Source organism: Oncorhynchus keta, chromosome 31, assembly GCF_023373465.1.
Source record: "Oncorhynchus keta strain PuntledgeMale-10-30-2019 chromosome 31, Oket_V2, whole genome shotgun sequence".
In the NCBI taxonomy this organism is placed as follows: Eukaryota; Metazoa; Chordata; class Actinopteri; order Salmoniformes; family Salmonidae; genus Oncorhynchus; species Oncorhynchus keta.
This window is the reverse complement of record NC_068451.1, coordinates 14,990,282-15,009,387: the sequence shown is the minus strand read 5'-3', so window position 1 is coordinate 15,009,387 and position 19,106 is coordinate 14,990,282. Positions and strand designations below refer to the sequence as shown.

Sequence of the window (19,106 nt, the reverse complement as noted above, 5' to 3'; positions counted from 1 at the left end):
CCCCGTGTGGTTCTGGGATTTTTGCTCACCGTTCTTGTGATCATTTCGACCCCACGGGTGAGATCTCGCGTGGAGCCCCAGATCGAGGGAGATTATCAGTGGTCTTGTATGTCTTCCATTTCTTAATAATTGCTCCCACAGTTGATTTCTTCAAACCAAGCTGCTAACCTATTGCAGATTCAGTCTTCCCAGCCTGGTGCAGGTCTACAATTTTGTTTCTGGTGTCCTTTGACAGCTCTTTGGTCTTGGCCATAGTGGAGTTTGGAGTGTGACTGTTTGAGGTGGTGGACAGGTGTCTTTTATTCTGATAACAAGTTCAAACAGGTGCCATTAATACAAGTAACGAGTGGAGGACAGAGGAGCCTCTTAAAGAAGAAGTTACAGGTCTGTGAGAGCCAGAAATCTTGCTTGTTTGTAGGTGACCAAATACTTATTTTCCACCATAATTTTCAAATAAATTCATTAAAAATCCTACAATGTGATTTTCTGGATTTTTTTCCCTTATCTTGTTTGCCATAGTTGAAGTGTACCTATGATGAAAATTACAGACCTCTCATCTTTTTAAGTGGGAGAACTTGCACAATTGGTGGCTGACTAAATACTTTTTTGCCCCACTGTATATATATATTCATGCTACAGGTGTTCCCCCTCAATATGGGACCATCATCTTTACACCCCACATCCTCATTTTGTCATATATTTATTGTATTGTGTTCTGAGGGTAGCTTTGAATGTGTTTGGTTAAGTTTAGGCAAGTAATCCCAATTGGTTAAGGTCAGGCAGGTTCAGGGTTTAGATTACGTTTAGGAAATAAATGTGTGATTGGTTAAGTTTAAGGGTAATGTGTATGGCAACCTGTGTGGCAACCTGTGTGTAACATTAGTTCTGCCATCAAAACGAGATTGAATAAGGTTAACTCTACTAACAATTGCATTACAAATTTACATACATCATTTATGGTATCTCCAACAGGCTACCTTTAAGAAATTGAAAGATTGACTTTCTACGAGTTTCTTGCAACTCTGAATTAGACAATAATGTAACCCTGTATGGCTGAAGAGATCAACAGTAACCTATCATCCTAAAGCAGGAGAAGCCTTTACACAGCGAGCAGATGTATAGGAACATTAAAGTGATTTATTGAACTTCGCTGTTTCTTGTATTGAATGATGCTTTGACTTGCTGCAATGCAGGAATAGGGCCAGCACAGTCGTCACTACAGCACACATTATGCATACGTTGTTTGAGCACAAATTGCACCGGGGAGGGCAATTTCCACAAGATTTTTGAATCGGCCCGGAAACATTTAAATGCCCCAAACATCAGGCTTGGCCCTCAAATTCATGGTAGGTGAAAAATGATAAAACAGTTCTCAGCCTGACAAGCAATAATGTGAAAAGGATATAAACCAAGAAGTCACCCCTTTATTTCCTCTGTTGAAATTATTATTATTAAACATCTAGAGACCTCACACATTGTTTACTGTGGTGGAGATTGTGGTTATCTTGGCAAGTGTTCAGAAAGAATGTGCTAATGCTACTAAGAATTCAGTAACATTTCAATTTTCACAAATGCTACCTGGGATTTGTTCCCTCAATAATATAATTTACACACGAAAGTATAATCAGTTGGATTAGATAAAGCACCAGGAAATTGAGAAAAGCAAAGTCATGATTTGGATCTATGATTATCGTGGCAGTCAAAATAAAGCAGAGAAAACATCCTAACATTCTCCAAGTAAGACATTGAAGCACTCTTGGTACAAGCATCTTAATGTATATTCCCACAGTGCTGCTCCTCCTCTTCATCGTACTCTACGGCTTTGGCCCAATCAAACACCAACCCCTTGTCCCTTCTTCCTATTGACTCCTCCTCCAGGATCTGAAGGGATTGTTGAGGCATCAGCAGTAGAGTAAACGTTCCACCTAGTCTAAAGGCTAACTGGAGTTTCTGCCATATTGGTTAACACCTTTCCAGTCATTCCAGACTGATGAGGGAGCGTCAACGAAGAATTAGGAATAGAGACAGGAGATCAGTTTTGAGTTGTGGCCGTCTCCTCCTCCCCATTCTCAGCCCTCCTCCTCCCCATCCTCCTCTTCCCCATGGGAGGAGAGTGACCTGAGACCTGTGGAACGGTGGTCTAGTTCCTCCTGCTGGACGCGTTGAATAGCCACAATGCCGGTGAGGAGGGCATAGCTCAACATAGCGCCCAGGGCCACCAGGACTGACAGCAGCTGCTTGCGCCTCTTACCAGGCTCGTTGTCAGCGTCACCCCCTTCAGGCTGGGAGGACACCTTGTGACTGATACCTTCTGCACAAAAGATAAACAAGAAAAAGTGTGAGACATGGAATTCAAAAGTTAACAATAGCAAGTTATATAATAGATATCATTGAAGACAATGTCATACTGCATGTACAGTATGTTACGTGGTCCCACACCTCGTCCCTCGCTGGGGAAGTAGAGCGCCAGAATGTTGGAGCAGAAGTGGCTCAGGTTGTCCAGTGACTTGAGGTGCTGCTGGAGTCTTCCATTGGGGAGCTTCATCTTCAGGATGGGCACCAAGTAGCCAAAGACGAAAGCATCTAGAGATGAAGGTCTGGAGGGAACAGCGTCATGTAGTTAGAGATACATATGGATGCCATGCAAGTGGATTAAGTTGAGGTGCTGAATTCCCAGTTCAGTGTCGAGGTAGAACCTCTCTGTGTGGACTTACGAGTCTCCAAAGAAGAACTTGTTTGAGCCCAGCCTCTGCGAGATAAGGTTCATACACTCGATAGCATCGCGGTACAGCTGTAGAGAGAAAGGTGTTGACAAACCGACCTCAGGCCAAATTCTCACATCATTTTGAATCATGATATATTCCTTATTATAAACTGGGTGGTTCGAGTGGTTTGGTTTGATCAAATCAAAGTTTGTCACATGTGCCGAATACAACAGGTGCAGACTTTACAGTGAAATGCTTACTTACAGGCTCTAACCAATAGTGCAAAAAAGGTATTAGGTGAACAATAGGTAAGTAAAGAAATAAAAACAACAGTAAAAATACAGGCTATATACAGTAGTGAGGCTATAAAAGTAGCGAGGCTACATACAGACACCAGTTAGTCAGGCTGATTGAGGTAGTATGTACATGTAGATATGGTTAAAGTGATGAACAGAGAGTAGCAGTAGCGTAAAAGAGGGGTTGGCGGGTTGTGAGTGGTGGGACACAATGCAGATAGCCCGATTAGCCAATGTGCGGGAGCACTGGTTGGTCGGCCCAATTGAGGTAGTATGTACATACAGTGGGGAGAAGAAGTATTTGATACACTGCTGATTTTGCAGGTTTTCCCACTTACAAAGCATGTAGAGGTCTGTAATTTTTATCATAGGTACACTTCAACTGTGAGACGGAATCTAAAACAAAATTCCAGAAAATCACATTGTATGATTTTGAAGTAATTCATTTGCATTTCATTGCATGACATAAGTATTTGATACATCAGAAAAGCAGAACTTAATATTTGGTACAGAAACCTTCGTTTGCAATTACAGAGATCATACGTTTTCTGTAGTTCTTGACCAGGTTTGCACACACTGCAGCAGGGATTTTGGCCCACTCCTCCATACAGACCATCTCCAGATCCTTCAGGTTTCGGGGCTGTCGCTGGGCAATACGGACTTTCAGCTCCCTCCAAAGATTTTCTATTGGGTTCAGGTCTGTAGACTGGCTAGGCCACTCCAGGACCTTGAGATGCTTCTTACGGAGCCACTCCTTAGTTGCCCTGGCTGTGTGTTTCTTCAATGCTCTTACTGAGGGAAGGAGGTTGTTGGCCAAGACCTAGCGATTACATGGCCCCATCCATCCTCCCCTCAATACGGTGCAGTCGTCCTGTCCCCTTTGCAGAAAAGCATACCCAAAGAATGTTTCCACCTCCATGTTTCACAGTTGGAATGGTTTTCTTGGGGTTGTACCCATCCTTCCTCTTCCTCCAAACACGGTGAGTGGAGTTTAGACCAAAAAGCTCTATTTTTGTCTCATCAGACCACATGACCTTCTCCCATTAGTCCTCTGGTTCATCCAGATGGTCATTGGCAAACTTCAGACGGGCCTGGACATGCACTGGCTTGAGCAGGGGGACCTTGCGTGCGCTGCAGGATTTTAATCCATGACGGCGTAGTGTGTTACTAATGGTTTTCTTTGAGACTGTGGTCCCAGCTCTAATCAGGTCATTGACCAGGTCCTGTTGTGTAGTTCTGGGCTGATCCCTCACCGTCCTCATGATCATTGATGCCCCACAAGGTGAGATTCTAATAATTGCAAAATCGGCAGTGTATCAAATACTTGTTCTCCCCACTGTAAGTGTATAGTTAAAGTGACTAAGCATATATGATAAACAGAGAGTAGCAGTAGCGTAAAAACACCTGATTGGCTGACAGCTGTGGTATATGAGACCGTATACCACGGGTATGCCAAAACATTTATTTTTACTGCTCTAATGACGTCGGTAACCAGTTTATAATAGCAATAAGGCACCTCGGGGGTTTGTGCTATATGGCCAATATACCACTGCTAAGGGCTGTGTCCAGGCACTCCGCGTAGCGTTGTGCATAAGAACCAGTGGCGGATTTAGGCAGAAGCGTAATGGGCAGCCGCCCAGGCAACTTGCCGGGGGCATGGGGCGCCCGCACAAAAAAAAAAAAGTCTTCCGAATGGTGACATTTGCGCGATCGGTTTTCTATCGCTCATTTGCACATCACGTCAATGATATCATGTCACCGTGTGGGACCGTGGGTCAATTAACCTAATCGGAGTGGGCGCCCTTATTCTAGTTTTATTTGTGTGTTTTTTGTTAGGAATAAGGTAATAGTAGAATAATTGAATTCTCTTTTTTATTTGTATTTATATACTATAATTTGTTTCCATTTGTCTTTGTTACTTTTTGATATTTAAGAGTCTTATTTTTGTATATATATTTATATCGTTGTTAAAGGTAATGATTTTTTATTTGTTGTTCCAAATGTCTGAATAAAAATTACAGTTAGTGCAGAACGGTGCTGAAGGGGGGGGGGGTTCACCCAGGGAGCCATACAAGCTTGAACCGCCACTGATAAGAACAGCCCATAGCATATTGGCCATATACCACACCCCCCTGTCTTATTACTTAAATTAACTTCTGCAAGAGTTTATACCAAAACACAGGTCTAGGGTCAGCTTTCCGCATCCATATTCAGATCTTTAACCATTACAAGACTGATAAGAGGTACCCTGGACCTGAGCCTGTATGTAGATAAGCTTTGCCCTGGACCAGCGCTTTGGGAAACAAGTTGAGTTCCCATGGCATGCCTATAAACTATTACGTCATCACAGGGAGGAGCAATGATGTCTGAGGCATGCGTCAGCTCAGCTACGGAGGCAAGTCCAATGTTCACACCTCTCTCAGCACATGGTTTAATCACAGCGTAACACCCCCAATGGCCCTATTCACACATTATTTTTTTGTTTGTTGGTAACCTATCCCAATTCACACACCTGGAATTTTATGGCCATTTTATGTTTTTTAATGAAAAGTAGTCATCTAACTTGCTAACAGCAGTGGTATATTTAAAATGTGTGTTGTACAAGACCGAACTGGACAAGAACTCAAAACCAAAACATGTGGTTGGCACTCAGGAAATAGTCTTGAACCTCTTTTTTCATTTAAAAAATGGTTTATTGCTTTTTACTGTTCACATGTGTTTCAGCATGGATTTCTTCCTCAATGCATGACTGCATGTTTTTGTATCAGGTGCCATTTTTGCAGAGTGATGCTTTCTCAACAATATATGTATCTAAGGTTTTTCCTTCATACCATTTAAAAAAAAAATGACCTGTATAAACAATATAAATGATATGGTACCAATACAGTATGCTCCCACCATACTAGACTGATTGCAAAGGGCCCCATAATAAAATTATTTAGAAAGACTATTAAAACAACAATTGCCTTTGGGTGTACCTACCCTGCCCTACCTCCTCCATCTCCCCCTCAACTCACCTCCTTCTCCACCTCCTCCCCTGCTGTCAACTCTTCATCTCCCCTGACCAGCCTCAGCCTCTGGAGCTGCTGGCGCTGAATGCTGCCGGGTAGGAAGAAGTTCAGGGGGAATGGGGCGTGCTCCGCGTGCCAACGCCGAGTCACCTCCACATAGTTCTTAGGGTCAATCCACCGAGTATAGACCTAGACCAGAAAGAGAGAGAAGCACAAAAGTGTGAAAGAGATGCTAAAGGGGTTCTAAAAGCTAAAGGTAATGACATAGTAGTCACTATGAATTAGAATCCTTAGGATATTGAGATTTTTCAAACAGACACAAAATACAGCAGTTGAGCTACACATTTTGGCATTGAGAGCACAGTGGCTGTTTATCCCACTTCAAAGTGCTGCAGGAAGCCACAGGTTGTTCTATGTTGACATGGTTCTGCTGGCACAGGAAAGAATGTTTGAGGTATTTCTTTATAGGACACAATGAAGCACCAGGTATAATTACCTACAATCTTTCTAGCGAGACAGAGAGAAGCGAGATTAAGTAGGACAAAAACACAGTAAGGGGTTATGTGACAAAATAAAATGACAAAATTATAATAACATTTTGCCATAATCGGAGTGATGTGGCACAACCCAGTCAGTAGTGCACAACTAGTGACATCTTCCATGTCATCTCATCTCATTCTTGCAGAAATGTCTTCTACAACCTCGTCACTCATTCTATCCACACACTCTCTATCACTCCCTTCAGCCCCCTCCCTGTCTGTCTTGTTCTCTCTGAGTAACTGTGATCCTCACCAGAGCTGGCATCAGTTTTTCCTCCAGGAGTGAGATGAAGGCCAGAGTGTCTGCTCCCTCTTTGGCAGACAGGTCGAAGTCGGCATTGTATTTCTGAAAGATAGGTTCATATCACAACACACTTCAGGCGTTTCATCACCTTTCACGAACATCACCGACAGGATTCATGGACCACAACATCTTAAACCAGTCTTGCTGTTGTCAGGTATTCTAAATAGTTTTTAAAGCCCTTCTAGAACTATACCATGAACCCCCTTGGCTCGATTACACCATTAGCACTTTCCATGTTCTCCAGAAACCCATTGAAAAAAATGGAAAAGCTACCTCTATGTGGAGGCCTTTAAGGGACTCCTGGCAGTCTAGGTGTTCTGGGTCAAGTGTTTTCCATCTAACCTCATGACTGCAGGGCAGTCAGTCTGAAATGGTGCATGCTGGGGTCAACAAGAACTCAACATGACTGGAAATCTTAGAGAGATTCTATCTCTACCTCCCTCTCCCTCCCTTACTCTGGAGGGTAAAATAAGCTGTTTTTGACTGACTTTGGGAGGTTTGCCTGGAAAACCCACCATCCTTACCCCTTTACTGTCTAATCCTTTGGGATGATCTCACCAGGGTTTCCTCCCTGTTCGCTCACATTGACACCACAACAGCACTTATCAATCTGCTTTGCATTGTGGTTTCTAACATCCCTACTGCAGTAGCTCACAACCCACCGACCAGTCAGGGGGCAGTTAGTATCTTGGATAATGGGTTCCATCTGGGCATTAGCTGAAGTGTGCATTTAATTGAGCTTGGGGGATGGGAGGAAAGATCATAGGAGACATTGCTTTTTTTCAATGGGAAATTGGATCATAATTCACTTTAAGCAAGTGTGGAACAGAGCATGGAGCAGCTCTTTCAGACAAAGCAGAGGACTGTGCTGTACATGAGCAGGCGGTCTCTCTGTCACCTGTTTCCTGAGGTGGATGATGATGTCACTGGGCCGAAACAGGCTCCCATTCTCGCTGGTCTTCAGGGCAGGCAGGGAGCCTAGCAAAGGAGAAAAATGCATCATAAAGACGGGCACCTCACAATGCCACTCATTAACAGCCACTGTTAATGTGACCATTACAGACCGATGGAGAGAGAACAGGAGAGTGGGATAGAGAGAAAATCAAGAGATGAAGAAGAGAGCGAAAAGGCAGAGGAGAGCCATTGGTGAAGAGAGGGAAGACATTAAGTCTGGAAAGTAAGAATCAAGAAAAACATACGATACAGATGGAGAAATAATGTAGTAAAAGAGAAAGGAATAACAAACAAGAACAAAGTGAAACGAAGGAGCCATCTATTTTATAGAGAGCACATTTTCCTTCCATTCCATTTCTTAGTCTCCCTGTGTTCCCTTTGATTATAGGAGAATATGTCTAGTTCTGAAATAAATAAATGCAGCCATGTTTCTCGAGTTGAGACAAAACAATATAAAAAAGGACCTAAAAACTAAAGACAAGACATCTTACCAGTGGGACTTCTCCAGGGGTTGCCGATCTTGTGAAGTTTGAGGGGTGCGCCTGCAAACTTTGCATAAGCCTGAAGGGAGATGATTAACAGATTAACGCTGAGCTAAAACATGTTGAGCCAGACATACCTTAGTTTCCACAGCTTTGTACAATAAAAAAAAAAAGCATCCAGGAAGCATCCAAGCTGGGCCCAAAATAATTGCACTGACAAAGGGAGGGGGAGGGAGGCATGAACACCTCAATTAAGGCAGACCCTTAGGACCCAATACACAACATGTAAAAACAAACAGCAAGCATATAAACAACATGATTGTGGGATAGGCTGCATAACTCTAGACACCAGGCTATACTCCATAACCTTTAGCACCACAGCAAAGTCTGGCCTACCCGGGCCAAACCCTAACCCGGGCGACGCTGGGACAATTGTGCACCGCCCTATGGGACTCCCAATTACCTCCGGTTGTGATACAGCCTGGAATCGAACCAGGGTCTGTAGTGCGCCTCTAGCACTGAGATGCAGTGTCTTAAACCGCTGCGCCACTCAGGAGCCCCAAAAATAAAACACCCAAAACAACAAAAAGGATGAAATTAAAGGTTGACACTAGGAATGAGACATTGAGCCCTCTGAAAAGGATGGAGGAAGAAAAAACTAAAAAAACTGCGCAGGTGCAAAAATAGCAAATTAATTATTTGTAAAAACCTGTCCCTAATCACTGTTGACGGACATAAACAACTATAGATGTAACAATGTAGATGACATAATACTGATTTTTATCAATGGGAGAGGGTCATTTCTTGCATTAGACTATTCAGATGGAGATTACGGAAGAAAGGATGTGGAGCCTGCCCTGCCTGAAAGAGTCCTGGAGCATGCAGTGTGCGTAGACAAGGGAAGGTAGTGGCAGGTAGCTCAGCCAGTTGTGATGGAACAAACTGTTCCTGAGTAGCCTATAAGGATATTGAAAAAGTAGAAGGAAAGCAGTACAAGACCAGAGTAAAAAGGCTTGTGTAGGAGAAACTTCAATAGGCCTAATAGAAACAGAATAGGTGTCTGAACATAGCCTACATTCTCAAACTAAGATCAGGGCCCAGATTCACAAAACACTCCTTACACAAAAACTTAAGAAGCTTTATAAATATATATATATATTTAAAAAAGTTCATAAAATAGTTTGTAAGTGCAATTCCTCAACAATATCTTAAGATTGAATGATTTTCTTACAAACTGTTGTTTGTTGCTAGGCAACCAATTTAGCTATCTATCAATGGCAATCATGTTAGCATAATTCGTACTGAGATTACTGTTACTAAAACATGTTCTTGGGTTTAAAATAAATAGATGAAGTTTGTGAGTGCATTAAAAATGTTCAATCGCTTTCAAGAGCTTATTCTCCGACTGCCCATAGTTCAGGACAAGGGTTTAGCTATCTTGGAATTAAGAACAAATCCAATAACTTTATTTTCAAGAATCTAATTTCTTCTTAACTATTTGCTTAAGGAGGAAACAAAATAAATAGAGAAAGAACATTTCCAATAACATTTTTGAGGAATAGCAACTTTGCTTGACTGTCTTCACAAATCTAGTTATGGAAAAAAATAGGCATTTAAGAAGACATTTCTTAAGGTTGTGTCGATCTGGGTCCAGGTCACCATTCATGGAATGGTCCTTCATTTGAACTTACTGTGTCCTGCACTCACAAGGAAAATCATATTCCAGAACGAAATAAGCAAACAGTAATCGACTGCATTATTATGCCTTTCAATGGATCTCAAAGCAATTGTTGTATTGCAGCAGACTTGATACAAATTAGCCTAAAGACACATTGCACTATAGATTGACAAGGCAAATGCGCACAGCAACATTTATGATTGTATCTGGCTGATAGATAGCCATACATAAAATGACATTCCTATAAATGTGGTTCGGCAGAGTTGAACAGATCGACCTGACTGTGCTTGCAGACAGGTGTGACGGGATGTAATCTCATGGAAAAGAAGAGGTCATTCCTTCAACAGTGTCCGCAAGTACTTACAAACCCACTGTCGGCTGGCCTCAAGGCATTAAGAATGGCCTTAATGCTTTAATGTATCCTATACTCATCAAAACCGATAACACATCAAATCATTTAGATTCGGTCATTCAATAACTTTTACCTCAGAGATTAAATATAATCATGTAATTTAGAGTCTGCCCACAATAATGACAAACTGATCATATCACAAGCAGACATATGTATTAAGTCAACCGTGGCTTATTTAGATTGTACAATGTACAACAATAAAATCAACATTGGCCCTGGTGTTCCACTGTGAAGGACAGACATCACTTCAGATTGAAAGAAACTCATTCAAGGCAGAACTAGATCTTCAATAATGGAATAGCCAGTGAAAGTTAAGAGAGAGGAATGGAGAAAAGCTGAAGTTCTCTCTGCAGTTGGCCAAAGTCACCCAACCAAAATGTCATTAAACACATCAAAGGCTGACATCATGGCTACGATTTTATTAGGAAATTCCTCCTCAACTTTTTATCTTTGGTTGTAAACCCAAAGACTAGCTAGACTGAAAATAAAATTAATATATTTATACCTACCCTACAGGTCTAAAAGACATAACTAATATATTGGTAGGCCTATGCAGATATGTAGCCTCGGTGAAGGCCTATGTTGAAGGAATTATTGTGCATACCATAACACACACACACACACACAAAACATAAGGAACACCAGCTCTTTCCATGACAGAGTGACCAGGTGAATCCAGGTGAAAGCTATGATCCCTTATTGATGTCACCTGTTAAATCCAATTTAAATCAGTGAAGGGGATAAGTGAAATACTGATTTTTAAGCCTTGAGACATGAATTGTGTATGTGTGCCATTCAGAGGGTGAATGGGCAAGACAAAAGATTTTGGGGTATGAATGGGGTATGGTAGTAGGTGCCAGGCTCACGGATTTGAGAGTGTCATGAACTGCAACGCTGCTGGGTTTTTCACACAACAGTTTCCAATGTATCAAGAATCAAGAACACTTTCGACACCTTGTAGTTCATCCCCCGACAAATTGAGATTGTTCTGAGGGCAAAAGGGCTGAAACGCAATAGGTATTTTTAATGTTTTGTACACTCAGTGTATATACTATACAGTGCTTTCAGGAAAGTATTCAGACCCCTTCACTTTTTCCACATTTTGTTACATTACAGCCTTATTCTAAAGTGCATTAAATAAATCTACACACAATGCACAATAATGACAAAGTGAATACAGGTCTTTAAAAATGTTTGCAAATGTATAAAAAAAATAAAAAACTGACATAAGTATTCAGACCCACCATCCTCTCCTCTGCACGAGAGACTACAAACAGTTGCACGTAATTGAGTGCTAGCCTACATTGCACAGCCAATCATTTTTTTCCATCATTGCTTAATAAAACAGAGCAACACACTTCTCATCTGAGGAATGTAAAGAGAGACTCCTCTTCTAGATATGTATGAATGCCACTTGCCTGTAGTAGAAAGACATGGTAGGCTACTACTGAATTTTTTTACAAATAAGAGACTACCAGTGGAAGGGTATCACTAGACTAGGGTTAGGCTAAGGGCAATTTCACAGTAAAAGAGTGATGCTGAGATTCAGATTTTTCACTTTAAAATGTATGCCAAACTTTGCATGTGCACTGTTCTTCAAGCGAATGTGTTTTTGTATCGTTAAAAGTAGACCCTATGCCTAGAGTTGTATGGTTTGTTTTACTTTGCAATCATTGTTTTTGTTTGACCTATATTTCAAAGTGAAAAATCAGAGTCTCAGGATCAGTCTGTTACTAACTAAACATGAATATCTTACATGAGGTTCTAATTAACTATGCTCACTATGATAATAACTGGCAATAACGTACACTATAAACATAGGCTAATCCAGCGGTAACCATCGGAAACCATCAAGTAGATATGCTAATGCTGTAATTTTTTAAAAAGTTACAATTTTTAAAGAAAAATCTGGAAGGTTCTCTTATTCACTTTTGCAATTTCCTAATAGGTGGAATGTACAGACCTCTAGCCTAAATGCAGTAACATTTTGCCAGTTCACTAATGGAAAGAATGAGGTCTGTGAATGTGACACATCACCAGACATAAATCTACCCAGCTGAAAACCCAGGGGGCATCCTGGAAAACTCTGAATGAAATTGCTAATTTCCAGACAAGAGTTTGTCCAAGAGTATGATGTGTCACTAACATGGCTCCAGTTCAGTAGCCACTTTGTGGTTTCAGAGACCACACTGAGAGACAAAACTAAAAGCAAGCAAGATGTGCATTTTCCAACCACCAAAAAAGTATCAGGGGAGGAAAGTCACTTTCCAGAACCACATTTGACATCTTGTTCCCTCCAGTAAGAGGTGGGTCCAAAATACACACATTAAAAAAAAAAGGTTTAATGTCTGAAAATTTGCCAGGGAGGAAAATGTAGTTTATGATGCTTAAATCTGGTTTAATCAAGTCTGCAAGGTAATATAAGCTGTCATATGTGGCTTGTGAACACATCAGTCATTTAACTGAACATGCACAATGGAAATATTGTGGTTTACAGAAATACATTAGATGTTTTGGATGGCCTTGTATTAAGAGAACACCAAATGGAACATTATTAGGTTTTACATTGGAGGAATGCTCAGCTAAATCAAAAACACTGCTTACAGTCAGATACACACAACACAATCTTTGGGGTTTGTACAGTCGTGGCCAAAAGTTTTGAGAATGACACAAATATTAATTTTCACAAAGTCTGCTGCCTCAGTTTGGATGATGTCAATTTGCATATACTCCAGAATGTTATGAAGAGTGATCATATGAATTGTAATGAATTGCAAAGTCCCTCTTTGCCATGCAAATGAACTGAAAAATTTGGAGAAGACAAGGTGAGCGCTACCATCAGTCCTGTGTCATGTCAACACTAAAGCATCCCGAGACCATTCATGTGTGGGGTTGCTTCTCAGACAAGGGAGTGGGCTCACTCACAATTGTCCTGAACACAGCCATGAATAAAGAATGGTACCAACACATCCTCCAAGAGCAACTTCTCCCAACCATCCAGGAACAGTTTGGTGACAAACAATGCCTTTTCCAGCATGATGGAGAACCTTGCCATAAGGCAAAAGTGATAACTAGGTGGCTCGGGGAACAAAACATCGATATTTTGGGTCCATGGCCAGGAAACTCCCCAGACCTTAATCCCATTGAGAACTTGTGGTCAATTCTCAAGAGGCGGGTGGACAAACAAAAACCCACAAATTCTGACAAACTCCAAACATTGATTATGCAAGAATGGGCTGCCATCAGTTAGGATGTGGCCCAGAAGTTAATAGACAGCATGCCAGGGCGGATTGCAGGTCTTGAAAAGGAAGGGTCAACTGCAAATATTGACTCGGAATGGCCGATTTCAAGTTTTCATAACAATCGGAAATCGGTATTTTTGGGCGCCGATTTGCCGATATTTAAAAAAAAAAATTTTTTTTTTTATTTAACTAGGCATGTCAGTTAAGAAAACATTCTTATTTTCAATGACGGCCTAGGAACGGTGGGTTAACTGCCTCGTTCAGGGGCAGAATGAGATTTTCACCTTGTCAGCTCGGGGGATTCAATCTTGCAACATTACAGTTAACTAGTACAACGCAATAACGATCTGCCTCTCTCTCGTTGCACTCCACAAGGAGACTGACTGCCTGTTATGCGAATGCAGTAAGCCAAGGTAAATTGCAAGCTAGCATTAAACTTATCTTATAAAAAACAATAAATCATAATCACTAGTTAACTACACATGGTTGCTGATATTACTAGATATTATCTAGCGTGTCCTGCGTTGCATATAATCTGACTGAGCATACAAGTATCTGATTGAGCGGTAGTAGGCAGAAGCAGGCGCGAAAACATTCATTCCAGCACTTTCGCGCATTTTGCCAGCAGCTCTTTGTTGTGCGTCAAGCATTGCGCTGTTTATGACTTCAAGCCTATCAACCCCCGGGATGAGGCTGGTGTAACCGAAGTGAAATGGCTAGCTAGTTAGCGCGCGCTACTAGCGTTTCAAACATCACTCGCTCTGAACCTTGGGGTGGTTGTTTCCATTGCTTCTGCATGGGTAACACTGCTTCGATGGTGGCTGTTGCTGGTTCGAGCCCAGGGAGGAGCGAGGAGAGGGACGGAAGCTATGCTGTTACACTGGCAATACTAAAGTGCCTATAAGAACATCCAATAGTCAAAGGTTAATGAAATACAAATGGTATAAAGGGAAATAGTCCTATAATAACTACAACCTAAAACTTCTTACCTGGGAATATTGAAGACTAATGTTAAGAGGAACCACCAGCTTTCATATGATCTCATGTTCTGAGCAAGGAACGGAAACGTTAGCTTTCTTACATAGCACATATTGCACTTTTACTTTCTTCTCCAACACTACGTTTTTGCATTATTTAAACCAAATTGAACATGTTTCATTAATTACATGAGGCAACATTGATTTAACTGATGTATTATATTAAGTTAAAATAAGTGTTCATTCAGTATTGTTAGAATTGTCATTATTACAAATAAATAAATAAAAATTGTCCGATTTAATCGGTATTGGCTTTTTTGGTCCTCCATTAATTGGTATCGGCGTTGAAAAATCATAATTGGTCGACTTCTATTCTAAAGACACTGAAGCAGCAAACTTTGTGGAAATTAATATTTGTGTCATTCTCTGGCCACGACTGTATACATGGGTACCATGATGGACATACCTGGAATTTCCTGTAAGAAACTGAGGGGGGAGCTAAAGCCAGTTACAATTGCCTCTGCTGCATTGTAGCAAGAGGCTTGGAGTTAGCTAATAAAGCCAGATCCCCTAAAAGCTGTGTATAGAGTGGTGCATGTAAGACAAAGGGCACCAGACAATAGCCTTAAGAATAGCCTTATCTTCGATCCAGATGTCTTCCAAGATTGCACACTGCACAGATTCCTTCATTACTCCCTCCTCATTTGTCAACTTTAGGGCTATAACTTTGGGAGGGTAGCCGAACACCTGCATGATCTGTGTGGTTAATCATATGTTAGGCTATGCTGCATTCCTATGTTGCCGGGGCGGCAGGGTAGCCTAGTTATTAGAGCGTTGGACTAGTAACCGGAAGGTTGCAAGTTCAAACCCCCAAGCTGACAAGGTACAAATCTGTCGTTCTGCCCCTGAACAGGCAGTTAACCCACTGTTCCTAGGCCTTCATTGAAAATATGAATTTGTTCTTAACTGACTTGCCTAGTTAAATAAAGGAAAACAAAAAATAAATCATGGATTATGATTGTAATGTTCATAATTCATGATTGGTAATCAGTCACGTTCAAACATTTGGCACCAGTAGTTAGGGATAGCCTACAAGATGACAGGTCATAAACTGTCCAGTCCAGTCTAATAATTATTAGGATTCTTTGGGTGTCACAACATGTAGCTAGTCGCTTTAATGCCATTGTTTCTGAATCTAGGCCTATTATTATAGCTGTGTTGTAGAATATTGTATGGCAACACACACACACATATGTTCTACTCTCCTTGTGGGGTCAGTTGAATGCATTCAGATGTACATTCTTTCATTCTTCTTCTTAGAACCCCAACCTGAGGGTTTGTCTCCTGTTACCGCTGCAGAAGCCATGCTGGTGCTGGCCATAGCTGCTGGCTCCTTTCCTTTCTAAACAATTGATTCCCATTCAAAAGCCTATTTTCCCTAACCTTAACCCCAAACCCTAATTGTAACCCTAACCACTAAGATTAAAATAGCCATTTACCTTGTGGGGACTGACAAAATGTCCCCACAAGCATAGTAAAACCAAAAACACTCACACCAGTGGTGGTCGGTGCAGTTTAGGATTAGGGAGGACTTTTTATATTTTTTATGTGCATGGCCATTTCTATTACAGCATATTGGATGACTGTCATTACCATTCCATTCACCCAGCTCAATGTAACATTGATAGGTTTAGGCTTCTACATTATACAAAAATGTGCCCTATACCCATCGTTGCTACAACCTAGACTACATTTACATTTACATTTAAGTCATTTAGCAGACGCTCTTATCCAGAGCGACTGTGTATAATGTAGGTGCACAGGCTGAGAGACAAATTGGAGTACTCGAGGTGACAGACAGTGACACATTCAATACCGCCTGGAGCAATCTTGCCTGTATCTAGCTGATCTGGGGTTTAATCATTAGACCAAACAGTTTCTATTTGACAAATTCCGGTAGGTCCAGCCCCGTTTCATTCCGTTTAAGAAACATTTTGCAACAGAAATCAGTGGAATGAATACACCCCTGATTTCCCACACACACAGTTCACTTTCATAGCAGCCCCATACAGCATCATCATAATGCACATTTAATAAATCCTTTTCGCATCTACACGGTCTCCTCCTCTCTCCTTTTCCGTTCATACATCTGTCTGTGACCAGAAAAAAACAACAAAAAAAACTCTACATGCCAAACCGTCATACGTTAATCGCTTACGCTAACCGCTACACAGCCTACATCATTGTCACCATATCAGTTAACGTCATAGTCAACATAGCTACTAGAACTAACATATGAGTAAACCCACAATCCAATCCATGTGTACAATCACAAAGTCCAGTGAACAGCAAGCAGTTTAGCAGTTACACCGACAGGCTCCAGTGGCAATAAATTAATACAACCGAAAGCTTACCTTGACTAGGATCGCCTTAGCTAGCTAGCTAAGATAAAAATAGCATTCCTCTCTGTTTGAGTCAGGTTGTTTAGTAGGCTAAATTAGCTGCATTAGCTAGCTAGCTAAGTAAGTGAAAGGTAAACTAACTAAAAAATATAGCTAGCTCACCCTCGCTCTCTCTCACTCTGCTACTTCCCCTTATTTTTTTTATAAATAAATGTTTTCAAAACTGTTATCTTTCTCTCTGAGTCAACTACTCACCAAATGTTATACACTGCAGTGTTAGCTAGCTGTAGCGTATGCTTACGGTACTAGATTAATTATCTGATCCTTTGATTGGATGGACAACATGTCAGTTCATGCTGCATGAGGTCTGATAGGTTGGAGAACATCCTCCGGAAGTCATTATAATTACTGTGTAAGTCTATGAAAGTGAGTGAGAACCATGAGCCTCCAAGGTTTAAATTGAAGTCAATGTACACAAAAGGAGGATGGAAAATAGCTGTCCTCTGCCCACACCATGGTGCTACCCTATAGGGTGCCGTTAAGGCTAATATAGAACTTCATTGCAAAACAATGTTTTAAATCAGTCATTTGGTGACTTGAATATATTTCTAGTATAGTTTTATCATCTAAAACGGATAACTTTATATATGCTTCACTATTTGTATTTTTCTGAAATTCACTGAGTAGGATGGTCCTCCCCGTCCTCATCTAAGGAGCCTTCACTGAGACACACACACAGGCAGAGTGAAGGTTTACTGTACTTACAGCTGTTTACCTACACCTTGTTTTCATTTATTTGGTTAGCTAGGTACATTCGATTATCTACATTCTTGTGAGATTTATTTGCAAAGTGCCAGTGCATGCTGCTGTTGTTGGTAGTTAGCTGCCGTTAACTAGATACGTTCGCTAATAACATTTTCTTACATTGGACGCCGCTATAGTAACGGTTCGATAGCGACAATTGATAACCTTTCAGACCATTTTTTAAAAAGTGTCTGAAAGGGGTATAACTTAGCCAGATAGCCAGCCGTAGATACTAACGTAACAATGTTCACCTTGCAGTGTAATTAGATAGTAGCAGCCCATATAACGTTAACTATCATGTAAATACACTTACCGTTAGTTACGGTGAAATGTTTATTACAAATAGCTAGACAACTAATAGATAACCATGTCAGTGAGGGATGTGATGTCCAAGCCAACGTCATGAGCATTGACATTAGCTTGCAACTGAATATGAAGGCAGCCAAGCTGTGCTATCTTGCAATGTTGATGTTTCTGGAATTACATCATAATATATATCTTACCAATACAATTAAACACTCAGTGTCGACAGACGGTAAACCCCAGTCGCCTTCCCAGCAGTACAGCTCAGAGGTTGCCATCTGCGAGGGGACAGCCATCTTGAAATAGTTGAACGACCTTTCACTCGGAAGTGATACCTCTCGTTGCCACTGACAACGTTTATATTTATTGTCAGACTCCAGAATTCAAGAACGTTCTGTCTAAACGTTTTTGAAACTAGCCTCCCCGGCCCATTGATAGAGTCCTTTGATATCAAAATTATGTATGATTAACAATATTCTATCTATTACAATGGAACTTTGAACAACATTTGCCATTAGAAATATAATTCAACATATGTGCTCCCCCTATGTTTTTGTGGTGCAATATTTATCAGAATGTTGTAATTATTCTAGAAACAGTGGTCAAATTGGTCCAACAAACTGTGGTAAACTCTCCGGACTGGACTGTCTTTTCCAAATATTTGGAGCAGGACTTTGACCTGGAAAATGTTTCCAGTGTCTATGTCAGAATAGATTTAGCAGATGTTCTGAATAAGGATAGTTTATTTTTTCTTCTAAACCAATACATGGCTTTTTAATATGTGTTTGAGGAAGATTAATGCTGGAATATTTCACTTTAACAGTTAAGGAGGCTTTTGTACTTTTGATATCTGTGGAAAATGAAAAACTCACGCAAGGGATAATTCATACCTCTCTATGTGTTCTTAAGAGTGGTACTGTAACAAGAACTTTGAACTCAACCTGTCTATCCATAGGGCAGAATATAAAATATGAATGAAACTACTGTATAATCGATA

At 40.9% G+C, this 19,106-nt stretch overlaps 1 protein-coding gene across 1 annotated transcript; it reads right to left on the bottom strand.

Moving 5' to 3' along the window:
* Positions 1 to 1,117: 1,117 nt before the first annotated feature.
* LOC118364541 (metaxin-1) lies at positions 1,118 to 18,444 on the bottom strand. The gene is made up of 8 exons (XM_035746169.2): positions 18,310 to 18,444; positions 8,301 to 8,370; positions 7,754 to 7,833; positions 6,805 to 6,897; positions 6,019 to 6,201; positions 2,715 to 2,791; positions 2,440 to 2,597; positions 1,118 to 2,311 (listed from the first exon to the last, which is right to left on the bottom strand). Exons 1-8 carry the CDS (start codon positions 18,403 to 18,405, stop codon positions 2,070 to 2,072), a joined length of 999 nt encoding a protein of 332 aa, XP_035602062.1. The 5' UTR covers positions 18,406 to 18,444; the 3' UTR covers positions 1,118 to 2,069.
* Between the last annotated feature and the right edge of the window lie 662 nt (positions 18,445 to 19,106).